At 37.2% G+C, this 12,653-nt stretch overlaps 1 protein-coding gene across 5 annotated transcripts in view; it reads left to right on the top strand.

Moving 5' to 3' along the window:
- Positions 1–12,653, top strand: part of LOC106874636 (ubiquitin-conjugating enzyme E2-17 kDa) — an 82,217-nt gene that overhangs the window by 57,331 nt on the left and 12,233 nt on the right. For 3 of the 5 annotated variants that reach the window (XM_089364974.1, XM_089364975.1, XM_089364973.1), the window contains exons 4-5: positions 7,249–7,337; positions 12,650–12,653. The exon at positions 12,650–12,653 is cut by the window's right edge. In XM_089364974.1, the coding sequence (XP_089221100.1) occupies positions 7,249–7,337; positions 12,650–12,653 (93 nt within the window). Of the gene's footprint in view, positions 1–7,248; positions 7,338–9,547; positions 9,999–12,649 lie in introns of those variants that run through there. The other 2 variants (XM_089364972.1, XM_089364976.1) reach the window with 2 other exon arrangements.

Raw genomic sequence — 12,653 nt, 5'->3', positions numbered from 1 at the left:
ACATTTTATATAAATGATGATGATTATGTGTAATATATATATATATATATATATATATATATATATATATATATATATATATATATATATATATATTGTTTCGAATTTGTGTGAATGTGTATATTAGTTGAATAAAGTTAAAACATAGTCTGGTTTTCACGTTTTTTAATATGGTATTTTAACAAAATTAGCACTTTCATACATAGTGTACTCATCAGATTTCAAATGTGTTTAGTACCTCTTAGAATGCTCCAACCAGCTGGCTGGAGTGTTCTAAGAGGTATTAAAGTTGTCAAGAACTCAACTGTCAGTGAAATACATTTGAAATCTGATGAGTACACTATGTATGAAAGTGCTAATTTTGTTAAAATGCTTTAATAAAAAATGTGAAAACCAGGCTGTATTTTAACTCTATTCAACTAATACATATATATAATTTAAGCATCTTAGGTAAAGCTTTCTAACTTGGACAGATAACGTTGTGATGTCACTTTGTTATAGTGGTTAGCAGTTATATGGTTTACAGCAGATATGGTGCTCAAATCCTATGGGTACTGTTACAACTTTTTTCTGTCTCCTTTCATCACAATTTTACATGTTTTCCATGCTGGTATGGGCTAGATAATATAGTACATATTACTATATACTGTGTTGACAGGTATATAGTAATATATAACCATTGGCAGGTTGCTCATTTAAGCGGACGTTAAACGATGATGATGATGATGATCTCTTTTTGACATCTTCAGATCAATCTTTACCATCTCTGCTCGTGTCTTCTTCCTCTTCTTTATCCTTCTGTCATCTTCCATGAGCATTACATGTCCCTACCAAATCAGTTGTCTCTCTTGCACACTACAACTGATTTCTTCTCCACTATGTTGCTTCGTTTCTATCCAATTTTCTCACATCTTCATTCAATACCCATGTCTCACAACCATGTAAGCAGCACACTTTATACACAAACAACATACAATCTGCCACTTCCTTGAAGAGAGAAATCGTTGTTGTCAGCTGATGTATTAGTACATCCACTTTTTCCACATTGTCTTTATTCTGATCACTTTCGGATTACCCTTCTCCACTGCTGATTAGGTCATGTAGGTTAAAGAAATGTTCTGAGTATTGAATTTTTTTTTTTTCTTTAACAGTACTGTGAGAACTAACAACTCCTATAATCTGCAGTCAGCCTACATGTGATTCTAGTACACTTCTTGTACATCCCCTCCCCACATATGCACAGATATTCTTGCAAATATAAGCTCAGAGAGGGGAGACACTAATGTGTATGTGTGCGTGTCATATGAGCATGGTAATGCGATGGGTTCCTGCACAGTTTTCTTCTACTAAATTCCAGCATGTAATCACCTATGAATTTGGTAGAACACAAGCCAGATTGACTATATTCTCACCACAAACAGGAAGAGGCAAATGCTTGTAAATGCAGTCTTTCCCTGGTCAAGAATGTACAACTGAACATAGGCTAGTGGTTAGTAACTTCAGACTTAGGACAGAGATACAAACCACTTTGGAAAATGGAAGCTTAACAATTCAGTGAACAGTCAGAAATTTAGAGAAGTACTAGTTAAGTATTAATTGAAAAGGAAGAGGAGATAGACATACAGCATACAAGACAACCGGAAGGTCATGCAAGACAACTTACTAATGGCTACAGATCAAATCTGTGGCTGGAGAAAAGTTTCAGCCAGATTGAGAGTGACATGGTTGTAGAACATTAAAGTCAAAAAGGCAATAGGAAAACACAACAGAGGAGTTAAAGAGTGAGTGCCCATGAGAACCTTCTTATACTGGTGACTTTGTTCTTATAGTTGATTCTGTAATAGAATTAGAAAAATTTCAGATGTGGAAGCAAAACCTGGAATTAAAGGGCCTTAAAGTTAACTTGACAAAGACCAAAGTTATAGTAAATAGGAAAACAAACTGAATGCTTCCTCCATTAGGAAAATGACCCCACTCGATATGTAGAGAAGGAGTAGGTAGAAATTCTATATTCCGTACTCAGTGCAAACTACAGTTATATAAAAGTTGCAGTGAAATTGCAGGAAAATTTGGAGAAAGTGGACTTTTTTGTAACAGATGCACAAGAGCAATAGATACAAGAACCTGTGAGAAATAGAAATTCTCAGATGCCCAGGAGGTTAGCTAGAGATAGTAGATAGCTTATTACCTAAGTGACCTAATTTGCAGTGGAGTAGGATGTTCTAAAAGCATAGTTGCTAGAATAAGAACAAAATGGGGGAATGTTCAGAGCTATTACCTCTGTTGGTAACAAAAGCCACTATCTTTCTCTCAGAATGAATGATAGATTGTATGGTACTTGTGTACAAACAGCAATGTTACATGGTAGTGAAATGTGAGCTGTGAATGCAGAGGATATGTAAAGACAAGAAAATTAGCTGCTCCATTGGATGTGCAATGTCAGTGTGCTTATATGGAAAAGGGCAAATGTATTGAGAGTAAAACTGGGCATAAGAGACATCAGATGTGATGTCCAGGGGAGATGACTGTGGTAAGTATGGATGAGTACAGTAGCACAAAGTGCTGATCACTAAATGTGGATGTGGCCTGTGGAAGAGGGAGTCCTAGCAAGGTGTGAGTAGAAGTAGTGAAGACCAATTACAGGATATTGAGCTTGCAGAAAAGATAGCAAAGGAGTGAGATGACTGTGATTCATTGTTTGAGGAGACCTGTCCGCCTCGACAAAAAGAGATGTCCTAAAAGCATATCATTTTGTCTATATCCCTGCATTCAAGCTGCCTCACAACCTGTCTTCCAAATAACCATCCCTCCATTAGTCTTCTTAATATAATATACCACTATTGAACACTGTCTCATATTGGCCATTGACACTCCTTTGTTTCTCTCTTTCTCATATATATATATATATATATATATATATATATATATATATATATATATATATGAGAGAGAGATAGAGAGAAAACCATCCACTCACCCATCCACTCCTACATACTGCTGATCTCTGCCTTTGTTATTAAGCTCTTTTCCACACTTCACACCATCTCTATTACTCATTCATACAAGTTTATTACAATGCTGCTCGCCATCCCTCCTTTGTGTACACCCCACTTATCACGTCCTCCTCCCTTACCCACTCATATTTCCTTCACACACACACAAGGAACTGATATTCACCATTGATCATGCCCCCTCTTTTGTTAGGGGGAAAGCTAGAAGTAATTGATAGTTTCTGTTATCTAGGTGACCAAGTCAGTAGTGGAGGTGGATGCTCCGAGAGTGTAACTGCTAGAATAATATTAGGCTGGGCAAAGTTCAGAGAGCTCCTACTTCTGTTGCGAACTAAGGGCCTCTCCCTCAGAGTGAAAGGCAGATTGTATGATGGCTGTGTGCAAAGAGCCATGCTACACGACAGTGAAACATGGGCTATGCCTGCTGAGGACATGTGTAGGTTTGTAGAGATGAAGCCAGTATGTTTTGCTGGATGTGCAATGCAGTGTGCATGTACAACAGAGTGTAAGCATCTTGAGAGAAAAGTTGGACATAAAAGGCATCAGATGTGGTGTGCAAGAGAGTGACAACTGTGCTGGTATGGTCTTGTGATGCATATGGATGAAGACAGTTGTGTAAAGAAGTGCCAATCTCTAATCTTGAACTGTGGAGGGAAGCATGGTAGTGAAGCATGATCTTTAAATGACAATGACAAGCAACTGAGACCTTTGGTGATATGCTGTACTTGAGAAGAGCCATCGAACCAAGTGAAATTGTAGTCGTGGTTGATGCCAGTGTCATGTAACTGGCACCCGTGCCGGTGGTTTGTAAGATGCACCCTTTGAACATTGGGCTTCACAGAGGTGATGAACAAGTGAAATCATAGTTGTGGCACATAAAAGCACCCATGACACTCTTTGAGTGGTTGGCATTGGGATGGGCATCCAGCCCTTGGAACCATCCTAAATCAAACTGGAACTTGGCATAACTCTCCAGCTTACCACTTTCAGTCAAACCATCTACCCCATGCCAGCATGGAAAACAGACACTAAAAGACGATGAAGATGGTAATGATATAATGTTGATACCTGTGTGATACATGTGCTTCATCAATTCATGTTTGCTTTCCATGCTGGGCTGGATTGGATGGCAATAACTGAGTTTGAATTGGTTATTTCAGACTTCCCCCTCTCTTAGATGTGTTGGGGAATCATGCTTCACCCATTTGTTTTAATTTTGGTGTGGTTTCTACATCTGGCTTTCCTAGTATCAAGCAATTTACAGAGTGCACTGTATGCTATTTATCATAACTTTATCATGCATTTGTGAGATTGTCTTGTAGTGGAGTCCATTTTGCTGTTTGCTGTCTCCGTTCACTTGGAGCAGTGTGACCAATTGAATGGATAGAAGGAAGAGGGTGAATAAAGATGAACCTAGATGAGAGGGAGGAAAAGGAAAACATGGTGGGTGATGTGTGGAAGAAGGGTAAATGGAGAAATAGTGAAGAAATGATGCAACAAGAGAATTAGTAGTGGCACGAAGGGGAAAGAGATTGCATAATATATATGTAGAAATGGTCATTGGTGAAAGAGAGAAAGTGATGGATGTCAGTAATGAGTGACCAGAGGTGGAGGGAGTGGTAGCTAGCAGTATGAAATTGGGTGGTGGTGGTGGTTATGATTGTAAAGTTTAGCTAATGGAGAGATATCTGAGGGAAAGTGAGTGGTGGTTGCCAGCATAAGAGGACGAATAGACAATGCATTTGATTCCAATAGGTTTAGTGCAATCCCTCCTTACTCAGACATATGTATAGATGTATATAAAAAATAATAATAATAATAATGAAAGTATTGTGTGCAGTGCTCAAATTAAAGTTGCATGTATAGTATATAGAATCATGTGCAAATGTCAGGAAAGTGAATAGTGTATGTGTTATGATATATACATGTGCATGTGTATGGAGGAGGGGACATTAGGTGTAGTGTTGGTGAATTTCAGGAAGCATGGAAGTTTCAAAGGATGCAATGTCTTGGCAACTAACAACTGATGCATGTAATTTGTTCTATGCTTCAAGAATTCCGAGTGTGAAAAAATGTTTCTGAAAGTCATGGGAGCTGTACTGTTTTCTGACTTTGTAGGCATGCCCACATGTCTTAGACACACAGAGCTCAAAAAGGTGCTCGAGGTGGTTGTTGGCATGATGGTTAATAATTTTGTTGATGTTTACCAAGTCAGTTACCAGACGTCAGAGAGCTTCAATGTATCAGTGCCCAGGGAAGCAAGGTGTTCAGAGTATGGTAGATACCCGATGGAGGGTATTTGCTTGATTTCACATCTCTGAACAGTTTCCAGGAGGTCAATGTTCTGAGCAAGATGGGGTTCCAGACTGGTGATGCAAATTCCAAGTGTGGCTGCACCATAGCCATATACAACCTTAAATAGACAGCTGGAGAGTGGCTGACAAAGGTCTTGCTGAATGATGCCAAGACACCCTCAACCTTCTTGACAATTTTAGAGATGTGCTTTGTCCAGCGCAGTGTTCAGGATCTGTCCTTTTTAGTTCAAGGTACAGCTTGATGTCATCTGCATATTTCAGCATTGTGGTATTCTTTAAGTTGGTATCTATGTCATTAATGTATGCAACAAACAAAAGGGGACCAAGAATGGATCCTTGCAGTACACCAGATGACATCTCATAGGGTGAAGAATGCTGTCCTAGAACTGTGACTACCTCTTTTTGGCTGAGAATGAAGAACTCCAACCAGTTATAGAGATCATCTTTTACACCCATTGCAGAGAGTTTTTCCATAAGTCTTTTGTGTGGCATAGAATTAAAACCTTTAGCAAACTCAAGGTAAACAACATCGACCTATGGGCTACCATCAGTGATCCAGGTAATGTCTTCAAGAAACTCAATAAGTTGATCACAGCAGTTGGAATTAGGGATAAATCCAAATTGTGAGGGCCAGATAAGGCTTTGAGAATTCCAGAGTGTTTCTCTGACACAAGATTCCTTCAGTTTGGCAATGCAGTTTGTAAGACTGACTGGACGATGGTTTACAGGCGACGGGCGGTCACCCTTTTTGAACAGAGAAATGACACTGGCAGTTTTTCACTGCCAGTGTGTCTGTGTGTATACACACATGTATGTTTATGTGTACAGTGTTTCCTTGCCACTACCTCCTAACCTAGGTGCTTTCTTTTACTTGTTTCAGTCATTTGATTATGGTCATGTTGGAGCACTGCCTTGAAGGGTTTTAGTTGAATAAATCGACTCCAGGACTTATTCTTAAGCCTAGTACTTACTTTATCAGTCCCTTTTGCTGAACTGCTAGGTTGTAGGGATGTAAACACACCAACGTTGATTGTCAAGCAGTGATGGGGTGGGGACAAACAAAGACACACACATACATGTAGATATAGGCATACAACGGGCTTCTTTCAGTTTCCATCTACTAAATCCACTCACAAGGCTTTGGTTGACCTGAGGTTATAGTAGAAGACACTTGCCCAAGGTGACATGCAGTTGGGAAGCTACCTTCTTTCCACACTGCTATGCCTGTTGGTGTTTATTTTTTCCTATCTGGTCAAGAAGTTTGATTCATAACCGTGACTTTTAGTTCAGTTTCACCTTGCAACACCATGGTAAGTACCTTATACAATACTTCCCAGGCTGACCAAATCAATGCCTTGCATGGGAACTTGTTAGATGAAGACCGCAGGTAACCTTTCAAGTGTGTGTGTGTGTGTGTGTGTGCGTACATGATGATGTGTGTCAATGTTTGTAGATTCCTCACTCGTCACTAGCAGTTATTACCAGTTATGCTGCAAATTTGAAAACCTCAAGAATAAAGAAAGAATTCCTTACTTGAAAAACAGGCAAAAGTTGGAAATAGATACAGCATTTGATTACAAAATCCTGCCTGAAATAATTCTACATCTAAATCTGAACCAGCATGGGAAAACATATTGAACAAATGAATATAATTAGACATTTAATAGTAATTAAAGATAGTTTTCATCTCTCCCTACTCCAAGACCAAATTCCAACAGATATATCTTGGTCTTTCATGCTCCATTGAGCATAATAAAATGTATGCTAAAATTTCAAATTTCATCTAAAGTTTTTCCTCTTTGTGAAATTGTCTATGTATGTGAGAAAGAAATTGATTTTTACCAGTCAGTTTTTCTCATTAAATAACCAACCTATTAATTAATAACTGCAATATAAAGTTGTCTTTTAATTTTTTCTGCTAGTCTACGCTGATGGTAGCATATGTTTGGATATACTTCAGAATAGATGGAGTCCAACATACGATGTATCATCGATATTAACATCCATTCAGGTAAACAGTTTTTACAAGTTCTTTTTTTTTTCTTTTGTTTTTTATTTTTTGTTTCACATAAACATCTAAAATATATGGTTTTTAAATGTATGTATAACTTTGTATAAAACACATATATGATAGTACAGCTGGGTTACTGAGTGCACACAACAGGTATTCATTCATGAAAATAACCTATCTGTGCAAATGCATGTTTATGCATTTAAGTACTCGTGTGCATGCAAGAATTGTATGTTCTAACTCATGCATATATTAGTGCTAACATGTGTAAGCACAAATGCATACACACATTCATTTACACACACACACACACATGTATATTCAAACTAGTGTCAGTATCAGAGAATAAAATGCTCCTGGTACACTCTGTAAAGTGGGTGGTGTTAGAAAGCATATCCAGCTGGAGAAACCATACTAAAGCAGACATTGAAGCATGATTCAGTCCTTGAACTGTCAAACTGTTTAACCCATACCAGTATGAAACATGGATGTTATATGGTGATGATGATGAGAAAAAAGAAAACACAAACTAATTTCAGAAACATGAGAATACTTTAAGGAATTGTAATATAGTGGTATGGTTCACTGTACTGTCTCCATGACCAACACACTTAACTGTCAGCAATCCAGTTTACCTAGCTGTAAATAGATACCACAGTGTGATATAATAATTTACTATCCAATATGTCATTTCTATCCCATCTACTTAAATTGAGATCAACACCAGACCTAAAAATTATAAGGTCTCAAAATTGGATTACTTTTATTAAAATTTTTTTTTCTTTCTTTCCTGTTTCTTGAGAATGGTTGGAGCGACTTATGTTGAAACAATTATTTTTATAATTGTATGATGTTTCTTCTATCTTGGAAGGATTAGAGTTATCTGGAGGTCAGCCAAGTGTTTGTTGCTCAGCAATTGAAAGTAATATCTGAGCTAATAATGTAGCTATAATATAGCAATACTGAAATAATGTAGTAACACTGTAGTAATAATTTTGGATTTGTCAGTAGGCCAAAAGTTTATTATTTTGAGTTCATAGTCACTTTTGTGTTTGTATATTACACACACATGTAAGCACCCATTTGTGTATGTGAGTGTGTGTGTGTTTTTTATGATTAGTTACACCATCATCATCGTTTAACGTCCACTTTCTATGCTGGCATGGGTTGGATGGTTTGACTGAGGACTGGCAAGCCAGAAGGCTGCACCAGGCTCCAATCTCATCTGGCAAGGTTTCTACAGCTGGATGCCCTTCCTAACACCAACCTCTCTGAGAGTGTAGTGGGTGCTTTTTATGTGCCACCAGCACAGGGGCCAGTCAGGCCGTACTGGCATTGACCATGCTCAAATGGTGTTCGTTACATGCTACTGGCACAAGAGTCAATCAGGCAGCACTGGCAACAACCATGCTTGAATGGTGCTTTTTATGTGCCACCAGCATAGGACCAGTCGGGCGGCATCGACCACGTTCGCATGGTCTATTTTACATGCCACTGGCATGGGAGCCAGTCCAGTGGGACTGGTATCAACCACACTCAAATGGTGCTTTTTACAATAAAACAATTTTACATTCATCAATTTAAAATTAATCTATATTTTTATTGAGTACAAATTATTCCTATACAAGAATGTTCTTGATAGTGACTTCAATGTTTCAGCCAGTTAAGCCATTGTCAGGTAGTCTGACAATGGCTTAATTGGCTGAAACTTTGAAGTTAGTGAAGAACATTTTTATATAAGAATAATATATATATATATATATGCTTAACCCTTTTGATACCAACCTGATTGAAACTGCCTCTGGCTCTAGTAGTACAAATGTCTTGTTTTCAAAAGTTTTGAATTAAAATCTTCCACCAAACCTTAGTCATAATTTATGTTCCTAATACTAACTTAATGATAACTAAGTTATTTTACTAAATTCTTAGTTATATTTAAAATTAATTGAAAGAAACACAGAGCACCTCAACAGAAATATGGTAACAAAAAGGTTAAGTGATGTTATTCTAATGCAATTGAATTACTGACCATTTCTTGGTATGATTTCATGCTGATAGAGTTGTCCTGACCTTCACACACACACACACACGCGCGTGTAGATCATCGTAATCATCATCATCATTTTGACATCTGCTTTTTAAGAGCCTTGAATTCATAAAAATGTTGCTGATGATGATAAAACTGTTGCAGTGGAATTTTCTCTATTCAGATGCCCTTCCTGTCACCAACCTTTACTTGTTCCAAGCAAGAAAATAATCCACTACTCTATCAAACAGTCAACATCCCACACATGTTTACACAGAGAACTGGACACAAACAACAGTTTGAACGTGCCTTTTGTTTTATAAAGAACGGGCAACATGTCAAGAAACTCACACATGGTTTTGCAGTGAGCTATAAGCAAACACTGCAACATGTAAGAACATCGGGACTTTTATTTACTGTGAACAGTGAGGAGAAATACGGCCTCATTTGCACATGAATGTATGTGTGCACACACACACACACACACAGACACATGCTCACTCTTGTTCCTCAGTATTTGTTTAGCAATTCTTTTGATGTTGATATCCACAGCTGTTGTATAGAACATCAGCTGCATCCACATGATGGGACCAGATGCCTAGTTCCAGAGTGAAGTCCTGAACTTCTTAAGCAAACAGCCATGCCTGTATTATATATATATATATAGTTTTAGGGGAAAGAACCAAGGTTCATGAGCTCATCGAGGAAAATCCACTGTCACATATATGTGAAAGTGGATTTTCATCGATGAGTTTATGAACCTTGGTTCTTTTCTCTAAAACTATATATTTAATACTGTGAAACTTAATTTAATTTTAATTTTCATAAATTGATTTTAATTGAGTTTTTACCTGTAATTTTCGATTTTTATCCCTAATATTATTATTATTATATATATATATATATATATATATATATATATATATATATATATATATCTGGGGCTGTTTAGCTTAATGGTTGAGCACTCAGCCAGTATCTAAGGGGTACAAGTTCGCTCTTGTAGCCACCTGCTGGCAACTTTTTTTCTGTCTTATATGGGTAAATACCCAGTTTTTCTCAGCTATACTTACAGCTATTCTGCATCCAAAATTTACCTCCTTGTCTGTAAAGTATCAACCATGTTTGATGCTACCAAAGTTTATATATATATATATATATATATATATATATAATATAAATAATATATATATACATATGTAAGCATATGTGGGCACAGGACGTCATGAAACATGTACAACAAAAAAGTACGAAGCACAAGTACATGGAACATGAACTATTCTTTCGAACAACGAAAGACACAAATGGAAAACAAAACAAACATAATAAAGAACGTCCCTTCATCAGTTGTTGGCTGTTTTTCTAGTCTCGTATTTTGAGCATTTAACAACAATATACACTTTCGATAAAACAGTTGCTCCCGCAAAGCAAATTAAATAAAATTTGGGATTTGTGGGAGGTCAAAGTAGGTAACACAAACAGGAAGGGCTGCTAAGCCTAAATGAGGTTGTGGTGGGGAACGCGTAAATCAAGCTAGGACGGGAGACAAAGAAGAACACGTCTTCCTTGTTCTAGCTATAACGGAGAGAAAGAAAGAAAGATGGCTGATGGTCACATGGGAGTCACGTGAGCAAGGGAGAGAGAGTAACAGAGTAATAGGATAGAATAGTGGGAGAAGAGGAGACAAAAGAATAAGAGAGAGAAAAAGAGAGAAAAACGAAAGAGTAAAAAGATTGTATAGAGTGTGCATCAGAATTATTAAGATAAAACTTACTTGGAAGAGGATGCATGGCATTCAATCATATAATAATATAAATAATATATATATATATATATATATATATATATATATATATATATATATATATATATATGCATATATACCTACGTATATGTACATACATCTATACGTATATATATATATATATATATATATATATATATATATATATATATATATATATATATATATATATATATATATGCATATATACCTACGTATATGTACATACTTACATCTATACGTATATATATATATATATATATATATATATATATATATATATATATATGCATATGTGGGCACAAGACATCATGGAACGTGTACAACAAAAAAGTACGAAGCACAAGTACATGGAACATGAACTATTCTTTCAAACAACAAAAGACACAAATGGAAAACGAAACAAATCATCATTCAATGTCTGTTTTCCATACTGATGTGAGTTGGATAGTTTGGCAGGATAGCTAGCAAGCCAGAGGACTGCATCAAGCTCCAATGTCTGCTTTTGCATGGTTTCTCCACCTGGATGCTTTTCATAATGCCAGCCACTTCATAGTGTACTAGGTTGTGCCAGGCGAGGAGTTAAAGTATGATAGAGGTACAGAAACAGGCTTCTTACTATAGAGGAGATACCCCAGTATGCATATATATCATCATCATCATCATTTAACATCCGTTGTCAGTGCTAGCATGGGTTGGATGGCTTGACCAGGGCTGGTAGACTGAAGGGCTGCACCAGACTTCAGTCTGATGTGGTTTCTACAGATGCATACCCTTCCTAATGCCAACCTCTCTCAGAGTGTAATGGGTGCTTTTAAGTGCCAGTTGCATGATACCAGTATCTGCCATGTCTACAAATTCACTTGGCTCAATGGGTCTTCTCATCTCAAACACGGCATATTGCCAAAGGTCTCGGTCATTTGTCATTGCCTCAGTGAGGCCCAATGCTCAAAAGGTGCTTTTTACATGCCATCAGCATTGGCCACATTGCCTCCATGAGGCCCAATTCTTGAAAGGTGTTTTTTAGATGACACTGGCACAGGTGCCAGTTATGTGACACCAGCATCAGCCACAACAACAATTTTCCTTGGCTTGACGTGTATTAAGCATGGCATATCTTCAGAGGTCTCAGTCATTAGTCATTGCCTCTTGAGACCCAACGTTCGAAGATCATACTTCACCACCTCATACCTTGTCTTCCTGGGTCTACTGCTACTACAGGTTCCCTCCACAGTTAGAGATCAGCATACAAACACACTCACACACACAGAGGATGGGCTAAAGGTCATGAATGAGCATCGTATACAGTATATATAGGAAATAAATGTATACTAGTTATGACGGAAAATATAAAAACAATGTAATAGAATTTATTAAAATATACATACACAAACACGATACACACATGCATATATTATATACGTTTTTTTTTTGTTTTTTTTTTGCACTTGTGTGTGTGTGTGTGTGTGGACATGCTGACAGATAAATTCTTTTCTTTTTCAGTCAT

The sequence above is a fragment of the Octopus bimaculoides genome, chromosome Z (assembly GCF_046866305.1).
Source record: "Octopus bimaculoides isolate indiv1 chromosome Z, ASM4686630v1, whole genome shotgun sequence".
NCBI classification, from domain to species: Eukaryota; Metazoa; Mollusca; class Cephalopoda; order Octopoda; family Octopodidae; genus Octopus; species Octopus bimaculoides.
Note: the sequence above shows the minus strand (reverse complement) of the source record. Positions and strands in the feature narration are given on the sequence as shown.